Here is a 10,549-nt window from a genome sequence, read left to right on the forward strand (position 1 = left end):
ACCATCACACTATCACTCCCCCCCCCTATTGTATCTTTGTATCTTTTAATTCTTCATTTTTTTTTGTCCTCCACAGAATAGAACAACCCAACATGAAACTCAATGAAACCTTTTTCCGTTCCTTGTGGAGTTGTCCTGAACTGGAGAGAGTGTGTGTGGCCAGTAACAGGAGTACCTACGATTCCGTCTTGATCGACCAGTTACTGTCTATGGTGAGCACAACACAACTACAGGTTTATAGCCCCAGGACAATCCCGATCCAGTTGATAGATGGTCAAAGCATGCCAGCTGCGACCATCATCCTTTTTTGTCTTTTTTTTTGTTCAGAGACACAGTGTGGCTGTGTAGTAAGAAGCGGTGAGGAGCTGGCAGAAACGTTAGCACCCCGGGGGCGAAATGCTTAGCGGTATTTCGGTCTGCCGTTATGTTCTGAGTTCAAATTGCGCCGAGGTCGACTTTGCCTTTCATCCTTTCGGGGTCGATTAAATAAGTGCCAGTTACGCACTGGGGTCGATCTAATCGACTTAATCCCTTTGTCTGTCCTTGTCTGTCCCCTCTGTGTTTATCCCCTTGTGGGCAATAAAGAAATAAGAAATAAGAAGCTTGCTTCCCAACCACATGTTTCCAGGTTCAGTCCCATCTCTCTTGCACACCACCTCTCCCCTCCATCTCTTCTCTTCTCTATTTTCTCCCCCCCCCCCCCAGCTATTCTCTCCTCTCTCTCTTCTCTCCTCTCTCTCTTCTCTCCTCTCTCTCTTCTCTCCTCTCTCTCTTCTCTCCTCTCTCTCTTCTCTCCTCTCCTCTAATGTCTCTCTCTTTCTCTCCCCAGCTATTCTCTCCTCTCTCTCTAATGTCTCTCTCTTTCCCCCCCCCAGCTATTCTCTCCTCTCTCTCTTTCTCTCCTCTAATGTCTCTCTCTTTCCCCCCCAGCTATTCTCTCCTCTAATGTGTCTCTCTTCCCCCCCCCAGCTATTCTCTCCTCTCCTCTCTCTCTTCTCTCCTCTCTCTCTTCTCTCCTCTCTCTCTTCTCTCCTCTCCTCTCTCTCTTCTCTCCTCTCCTCTCCTCTCTCTCTCCTCTAATGTGTCTCTCTTCCCCCCCCCCAGCTATTCTCTCCTCTCTCTCTTTCTCTCCTCTAATGTTTCTCTCTTTCTCTCCTCTAATGTTTCTCTCTTTCTCTCCTCAGGCTTCCAAGATGATTGTGCTCATGCTGTTTTCCGGAATGTCTCAAGAAAACTGCAAACATTTGCAAAGTTATTTAACAAAGAAGTAAGTACACCTTCACTGTTCTGCTTTTCTTTTCCATTGGTGACTTGGAAAGTCACCTGAGGAGGCGCTTTTGCACCTATAATGCATCGTAATTGTTTGTACAGCATCTCACTTGTAAGGTACCGGTGAGGTGCATGATGTGTCAGTTCGACAGAATTTTGGTAGGCTGTTATTTCCAGCAGCAGCAGTGACCACATAGTTTGTGGATCACGTGTATGTTTGCGAGTTCATTTCCTGAGTTTTTTCATGTCTTTCTTTCTTTATTTTACCTTCTTTCTTACCTTTATAGATACAAACCAAGCCGTCCTGCCTTGTGGATTAACCTTTTCCCTTTACAACACATTGATCTTAAAGACGAGTTGAATTCTATACCAACCAAACATTATGAGGAACTGATGTTACTCAGATCTCGAGTTAGTGTCAAGCCAGTTGACTGGTGAAGCCATTTTAACAGAAACCATAATCATCATCATCTTCATTACTATGATTATTAATAATAATATTATTATTATTATTTATCATTTTTTATATTATTATTGTATTATTTATAGCATTATTATTATTGATATCATATATTATCTGTTATTACTATTAAGGCGGCCATCTGGCAGAACCATTAACACACCAGGTGGAATGCTTGGTGGTATTTCATCTGTCTTTGCATTCTGAGTTCAAATTCCACCAAGGTCGACTTTGCCTTTCATCCTTTCAAGGTCAATGAAATAAGTACCAGTTACACACTGGTCCCCTCCCCCAAAATTTCAGGCCTTGCACCTATAGCAGAAAGGATCATTATTATTATTATTATTATTATTATTATTATTATTTAGACAACAAGCTGGCAGAATCGTTCGCATGCCCCTATGCAGTTTTCTCGACTTTATGTTCCAAGTTCAAATTCTGCTGAGGTCGACTTTGCCTTTCATCCTTTCGGGGTTGATAAAATAAGTACCAGTTGAGTAATGAGGTTGATGAATTCGACTGCCCCATCCCCACAAATTCCAGGCCTTGTGTCTATAGTAGAAAGGATTATTGTTATTATCAATATTTTTATTATTAAGGCGATGAGCTGGCAGAATTGTTATCATGCCAGGCTAAATGCTTAGCGGCATTTCATCCGTGTATATTCTCAGTCTAAATTCCATCAGGGTCGATAAATTACGTACCTGTAAAACACTGGGGTCAATGTAATTGACTAGTCCCCTCCCCAAAAATTTCAGGCCTTGTGCCTGTAGTAGAAAGGATTATTATTATTATTATTATTATTATTATTATTAAAGTAGTGAGCTGGACAATGCCTAGCAGCATTTCGTCTGCGTTTCCTTTGTGGAGTTTGGTCGACTTTGTTCTTCATTTCAGGGTCAATAAATTAAGTACCACTGAAACTCTGGGGTTGATGTAATCAACTAGTCCCCTTCCCACATATTGCAGGCCTTGTGCCTTCAGTAGAAAGGACTATTATTATTATTATTATTATTATTATTACTATTATTACTATTATTATTATCATTATTATTATTATTATTATTATTATTACTATTACTATTATTATCATTATTATTACTATTATTATTATTATTATTATTACTTTTAGTATTATTATTATTGTCATTATTTTTAATCGTTATCATTGTTTTTATTAATATTATTACTTTTTATTATTTAAAAAAGTATATAAAAAAAAACGAAAACATCATCAGCATCAACAACATCAAAACAAACCCCTTACCCTCCCCCTCCCCCCAAACCTTGAATTCTTGCTTCATGTGAAATTTTCGTCAAGCTTCAGCTGGAGACAACCCCTTCTCTTTGTTTCTCGGTAGACCCCACTAATTGTCATAACATCATCGTCACACGTCATCCTCCCTACTAGTCTGGTCAGACTCTGGACAAAGGAAAAAAAAACAAAACAATACCAAATACTCCCACCCCCACTCACCCACCCACCCACCCCACTCACCCACCCTACTCACCCACCCACCCACCCACACATCCACTCAAAGAAAACCAAAACAAAAAAATTTTTTTTTTAATTTCGTCCAAATGGTTCCATAAAGACTTTTATTATCATTATTATTATTATTATTATTATTATTATTATTATTATTATTATTTTTAAGGTGACGAGCTGGTAGAATTGTTAGCACACCGGGCGAAATACTTAGTGGTATTTTATCTGCCTTTATGGTTTGGGTTCAAATGCTGCCAAGGTCGACTTTGCCTTTCATCCATTCGGGGGGGGGGGTCGATAAAATAAGTACCAGTTATACACTGGGGTCGATGTAATCGACTGCCCCCCCCACGCTCCCCCAAATTTCAGGCCTTGTGCCTATAGTTGAAAGGATTATTATCATTATTATTATTATTATTATTATCATCTGTAGCAAGCTGGCAGAATCATTAGCACACCGGGCAAAATGCTTAGCGGCCTTTCATCTGCCTTTATGTTCTGAGTTCAAATTCTGCTGAGGTCAACTTTTCCTTTCTTCCTTTCAGGGTGGATAAAGTCAGTACCAGTTACACACTGGGGTCAATGTAATCGACTTAATCCCTTCCCCCGAATCTGAGGCCTTGTGCTTCCACTAGAAAGGATTATTATTATTATTATTATTATTATTATTATTAAGGCCGTGAGCTGCTAGAATTGTTAGTATGTTTGACAAAATGCTAAGCAGTATTTCTTCTAGTTTTTTGTTCTGGGCTCAAATTCTGTGGAGGTGGTCTTTACCATTCATCCTTTTGGGGGTCAGTAAAATAAATACCAGTCAAACATTGGGGTCAAGTGTTTTCTACTATAGTGCTGGGTTGACCCCCCCAGTGCTAAACTGGTATTTATTGTATTGACGCTGAAAGGATAAAAGTGAACCTTAGTGATATTTGAACTCGGGACTTGAAGCTGAAAGAATTGTTGCTAAGCGTTTTATCCAGCGTGATTCTGCCAGCTCACAGCCTTCTTAATAATAATAATAAAAATAATAATAATCCTTTCTACTAAAGGCACAAGGCCTGAAACCTTAGGAAATGGAGCGCAGTACTCAACTGATACATATTTCATTGACTCTGATAGGATGAATGGCACAGTCTACCTTAGTGCCACTTAAAGTCAGAACATAAACCTGGAAAAAATGTTTAAGGACTTTTCATCTGGTATGTTAAAAATTCAACCAGCTTACCATAATAATAATAATAATAATAATAATAATTCTCCCCTCCCATCCCACTATCTATTTTTCTTCCCCTCCACACCAAAAGAAAAGCAAAAAAAAAAAATATATATATATATATACCAAATTATTTTTCTGCTAATAATCTGGGTTTTGTTGTACAAAAGGGCTTCTTCAGACAAAGAAATAAAAATTAAATAAAATAAAAAAATATAAATATAAATATTTCTGTAATTGTGAACATTACAACTGTTAAGTTCCCCGTCCCCAGTTCCACCCCCCCCCCATTTCATGTCTAAAAGAAAAAAACAAAACAATTTTCACTGCTCAACCCTCAAGACAGACAGACAGACTATCAAGAGATATTTGTAAATAGAATATTAAAGAAATAAAAACCTAATTTTTCTGTTTTTCTTTCTTTTTTTTGAGTTGAAGAATTGTTCTATATTTCGTTTTGTGTTTGATTTGACCTTTTTTTTTATATCATCCTGTCTGAAATTGTTCTTGGTCCTGTGATACAAACTTCCTGTTTTAAAAGCGATCTACAGGGTGGTCGCTAGAAAAGCAGGAAAAATTTAAAGGCAAAACTAACGAGCATTAATTAGATCACTAATTAAACTGTGATAGGTGATTTGCTGATTCATTTCTCTCATCGATTACTGTGTCTGCAGCTCGTTATTAGCAGAGATACAGAGATATCGGTGCCATATAACCATCATTGATGAATTGAAAACATGCATGATAAAGGCTTGGAATACATCCTTATCCTTCGATTTACTCTTCGAAATTCCACATGAGTTTGCCCTAACCACTGGGCCATTGTGCTTCCACTATAGCTTTATTAAGCTATACGCAAACAAACTAGTGGAGACGAGAATGCATTTATCAAAGGTTTATTACTTTACGTACATCAGGGCTTAAGTCGCCAGTTATTTCTGTTTAGTTCACTCAAATTCGTTTCATACTCACCTTTGACATTCCTTTGTTTTCCCTCTATCGGAAGTCCCTTTTTTTTGTTGCTAACCCGCAGCGAAGTTTCTGTCTACAGTTCGTCTGTCACGAATTCTGCCCTACAGTATCACTGTAAATCTGAGGGTGCACCATTGACTAGCGAGGGGGTAGTGCCCTAGCGACGGGGGTGTAACTGAACGGTACCCCCTTTGCCTGCTCAACAAATAATACACACCTATGGTCAGTTCTATAGCTTATAGTCATTGTATACCATATTCTTTACTTGGGGTACCGCAGCACTACTGGACGTTGACACGATTAACAGAACAGCCAGTTCAAGAAACTAATCTGCAAGTGGCTGAGCACTCCACAGACACGCGTAGCCATAACGTAGTTCTCAGGGAATTTGGCGTGACACAGAATGCGACAAGGATGACCCCTTTTGAAATATAGTTACAACACATTTTTGCCAGCTGAGTGGAGTGGAGCGATGGGAATGGGAAATAAGGTACGTTGCTCATGGACACAATGCGAAAGTGGGAATCGAACTCACAACCTTATGGTCGAGATCGATCCAAATACCCCTAGCCACTAAGCCACATGCCTTCATACGAGCCAAGAGAAACTTCAAGGAACCCTATTCCAGAGACAGTGACCTTTAAAGGTTCCATTTTCCATTCCTAACGAAGACAAGAGTCCTCTCCCTGCATTATTCTCCGGAATACAAACGAGGTTCCTCCTCATGCCATTCTCACCTAGTTTGGGGTTAAATTTACTGGAAGGCTGTTTTCCCCTCTTTAACCTTGGTTTGATCTCTGAGTGGTGATGGTAGTGGTCGCTTAATAATGGGATTACTTCAATAGAAATTTATTCTTTCATGGGTTATGGCGTAAACGTTTAAAAGAGAACTAAGCTACGAAATTGTTCCATTCTCTCCATTTCGTCTTGCTCAGACTGCCTTATGGTCCCAGCAGACCAAATAGACAAGGCAGTGCTCTGGAAAATGGCAAGGGAGACGTACTGGAACAACCACTCTGACCCACGGGGGCTTGTATTTGCGGATAGCGACGGGCAGGAATATGGTCCTAGGACCGAGAACGCCGGAGGTCTTTCACTATCACGGGATCAACCGTAAACCTGTCAGAGAACGACCGATACTTCTTTGACAGTTTACTTTTCTCAGCCTGACGAGCAGGGGAGCCTGGGCTCAGAGCTGACTACAGCAGGCGGCCGCGGGAGGAGGTGCCATAGTGATGGTACGTGAAGAAATCGATGAGTGACTTTTTAATAAACTTTTATCCTTCGCCTCTGTGCTGGCCGACATTTATAAGGATCACTTTTTTTATCACAATAACAAAATGACGTCACATAATGAAAAGCAATCTCCCTCCCTCTCTATCTGTCAAAGAAACGCAAAGTACAGGCACATACACACACACACTTACGCACGCACACACATATATGTGCGCGCGCGTATATATCTACATACATATACATACACACACTCACGCGCGTGTGTGTATATGTGTGTTAAACACACTAACACACACACATGTGTATATATACACATTCCATTATTTTTTTCGCCTCCAAAAAAATTCTCGTCAGTGTACCTCTAAGAAGCGTATACCGTGAATACATGATTGACGGGGGAGAAAAAATAATAGGAGGTTCCCTGTGGTAAATATCAATAATGATAGTAATAATGATGATGATGAATGCCGTCTAGCAAGAACAACAACAACGACATCAACAACAACAAATGAAGAAAAAGACAAGAAAATAAGCGGTCCGAATGACATTGTACACTATTCAATGATTTCGTGTATATAAAACGAACCATCCTTTCGGTCAAAGGACATATTCATAAAGGTACACGCACACACACACATACATGTGTATATATATATATATATATATATATATATATATATACGCTCACATCAGGCCGGAGTAGGACCCATAGAGGCCCTAAACCGGGGCTGGCCAACTCGCAGACTTTTATCTTGCGGCCCGCTTGATACTTTGTGTTTAATTTCAAAATAAAATTGTTTGTGTAAAACATTTGTTTCGAAATGAATTTAAAATTTATAATTGGCAATAAAGCAATAATAGCCGACAATTTTATAATTTTAAACAAACGGAAAACAATTTTTAAAATTCTTGATTCTGTAATTTGATTCTTTGGCTATTCGTGCATAAAGTATACAAGCAGCCCTCAAAAAAAACTTTCTTTAATTAAAGTGGTTCGCAATATAATTAATTCGAGTTGGCCAGGCCTGCCCAAAAATACGTAAAAGATGTTGGTGCCCCGATGAATATGTAATTGAAATTATAAACAATAATAAACCATAAAATAATTTATTTTGCTAAATGAATGAAACGAAAGTAACAGTAAAAAAAAAATGCTTATTTTTGCATACACCCACCTTATTTATATTTGAAAAGTTTTCTCTTACTGTCTTTTAATTGCAAAGTCTTTGATCAAATCCTCAAAATTAATCTGACGTAATACATCTGCTTCTGTCCTCGTTATTCCGAATATTACTTTAGCAAGTTTAAAGTTATTTCTTTTGAGCCGTAAACCGTTTACCATTTCTGTTCCACCCCCACCTTCCCATAATGCCTTAAACATGTTCTTATTTTGCTTTATAAGTTAAACCAGCGCTGGTGTTTCCTCGTTGGGACATTCCGTCGCTATAACTCGACAAAATTTGACCTTTGACACTTCGGGTATTCCCGTGACAGTGGCTGAAATGGGAGAAGGAGGAGGAGGAGGAGAAAGTAATGGGCTGTGTGTGCGTGCTTGTTCTTGTCTGTGTGTGCATGCTTGTTCTTGTCTGTGCCTGTGTGTGTGCATGCTTGTTCTTGTCTGTGTATGTGTGTGCTTGCTCTTGTCTGTGTCTCTGTGTGTGCGTGCTTGTTCTTGGCAGTGAAATCTTTCAAATCAATTTATCACTTTATAAGAAATACACTATAAATATACTATGACACTTTCTAAATAATTTTAATCATAGATCCGTTCGACCAAGGTTGATCTTGGTCTAAACCATAATAAGCTTTGAGCTTAGCTAGAAAGTCAACAATTTCAAATATTACTCTTCCAAAACAAAGCTTTTTTTTCTTCAAGTTTAAAATGAGACATTACTGGTATAATTTTATTATATCTATATTCCACAACACATAAATACATGAAAACAGAACAGGTACACAGACAGACACAGCCAAGAACAAGCACGCACGCACAACCCATCAGCTTTCTAATAAAATAAGTGCCAGGCTTAAATAAAGTTCTGGGGTCAATTCATTTGACTAAAAAATTTTCAAGGCAGTGCCCCAGCATGACCTCAGTCTAATGACTAGAACAAATAGAAGATAAAACAGTTATTTTTTTCCCTATTTCAAGTCACTGTCAGAAAGCAGCGAAGCCTATGTTTCAAGGCAAATTTTCTATCATGGGGACACTGACTAAACATTTCACTTTCTGAATTTAAGAAATCCCCTGAATCAAGGAAACCCTTAGTCTCTTAACTCTGTGAATGAAGCAAAGTATGCATTGTCTGCTTCCATTGAGGTAAGGTCCAGGCTGTTCCCAGGGGTTTCCATTTAAGCCTGTATGGCATTTTCTCTTCTTTTAAATGCAATATATAGTTGGCCAAAGATGTTACGTTGCACCTCTCTGGGATCCTAAAAGGGGGCCTGTTGTTATTTAGTCGGAGCTTAAAAGTGTCTTCTGTTGCCCAAACATGTTTCCACCTCCATTAAGAAAGAGGTTATGTGTTTCAAGAGCAAAACAAAAGACTAGCAGCCAATGGCAGCTTTCTGACTAATCACAACCAATGACTACATGATATATATGCATATGCATGTATCATCATCGTCATCATCGTCGTTTAACATCCACTTTCCATGCTAGCATGGGTTGGACGATTTGACTGAGGACTGGTGAAACCAGATGGCTACACCAGGCTCCAATCTGATTTGGCAGAGTTTCTACAGCTGGATGCCCTTCCTAACGCCAACCACTCAGAGAGTGTAGAGGGTGCTTTTACGAGCCACCAGCATGAAGGCCAGTCAGGCGGTACTAGCAACGGCCACGCTCAAAATGGTGTATTTTATGTGCCACCCGCACTAGAGCCAGTCCAGGGGCACTGGCAACGATCTCGCTCAAAAGTCCTTAGACATGCCGCGGGCACAAGTGCCAGAAAGGCGATGCTGGGCACATGTGCCATCACAATATATGTAAATATTTATTTAGGTGTCTCGGTGTGTATGAATATGTAAACAAATATCTTTATTTTTGCAGGTATATTGATAAAGCTATTGTGTGCCATTGGGAAACTTTGAAGAAAAATAGAAAATAGAAAAAAGGAAAAAATCCTGTTTGGGAATTATTTCAGAGGAACGCATCATAAAAGCTAAAAAAAAAAATGTCTGAAAAGGAACCCAGTGAAGTGGTGGAATCAGAATCTGCCGAAAATCTAGAATCAGAAACTGTGGAGGGTCAGGGATTAAAGGTCACTGAAAGTGCAGAATCTGAATCGGAAAAAAATGCTGAAACGCAATCAGAAGAGAACTTTGATTTAGAGTTTGAAAAAATACTAGAAACGTTAGGAGAAGAAACAACCAAAACGGAAGAGGAAGCGAAACAAAAAGAGGAAATAAAGGCGAAACAAAAAGAAGGAATAAAGGCAAAACAAAAAGAAGGAATAAAGGCAAAACCGGGAGTGAAAACAGCAGCAAAACCAGAAGTGAAAACGGAAGCAAAGCAAAATGGGAAGACAAATGCCAAACCAAAAGCAGCAACAGAAGCAAAACTAGAAGCAGAAACGGAATCAAAATCCGAAATGGATTCAAAATCAGTTTCGGAAACGGAATCAAAGCCAGAAGTGGAAACAGAATCAAAGCCAGAAGTGGAAATGGAATCAAAACCTGAAAAGGAACTCCAAAAAGACACAAAAGTCATATCTTCTAAACGTTATCTGTTAACCGGCATAAACCACCCATACTGTAATATTATATACAACCGGAAGACTAATGATTGTCTCCAATACAATTATCCATCTCACTGTCACTTCCCTCACTCTCATCGCTTCAAATTCACCAACTGTCCGCACTATAACAATTACCTGTGTTCCTGGTTGCCCCATAAATGCTTCCCTTGTTA

The 10,549-nt window shown here is 39.1% G+C and overlaps 2 protein-coding genes across 2 annotated transcripts in view; both read left to right on the forward strand.

Moving 5' to 3' along the window:
- LOC106870985 (F-box/LRR-repeat protein 18) overlaps nt 1-4,841 on the forward strand; it is a 35,186-nt gene extending 30,345 nt beyond the window's left edge. Inside the window, exons 8-10 of the mRNA XM_089343489.1 lie at nt 77-212; nt 1,185-1,267; nt 1,557-4,841. Of these exons, the coding sequence (XP_089199615.1) occupies nt 77-212; nt 1,185-1,267; nt 1,557-1,707 (370 nt within the window). The 3' untranslated portion in view covers nt 1,708-4,841. The remainder of the gene's footprint in view (nt 1-76; nt 213-1,184; nt 1,268-1,556) is intronic.
- A 2,086-nt stretch (nt 4,842-6,927) lies between these two features.
- The window catches only part of LOC106870986 (uncharacterized), a 4,445-nt gene continuing 823 nt past the window's right edge, over nt 6,928-10,549 (forward strand). Inside the window, exons 1-2 of the mRNA XM_014917232.3 lie at nt 6,928-7,254; nt 9,689-10,549. The exon at nt 9,689-10,549 is cut by the window's right edge and continues 823 nt beyond it. Coding sequence (XP_014772718.3) covers nt 9,813-10,549 — 737 coding nt within the window. The 5' untranslated portion in view covers nt 6,928-7,254; nt 9,689-9,812. The remainder of the gene's footprint in view (nt 7,255-9,688) is intronic.

This window comes from Octopus bimaculoides, chromosome 27 (genome assembly GCF_046866305.1).
Source record: "Octopus bimaculoides isolate indiv1 chromosome 27, ASM4686630v1, whole genome shotgun sequence".
Taxonomy (NCBI): Eukaryota; Metazoa; Mollusca; class Cephalopoda; order Octopoda; family Octopodidae; genus Octopus; species Octopus bimaculoides.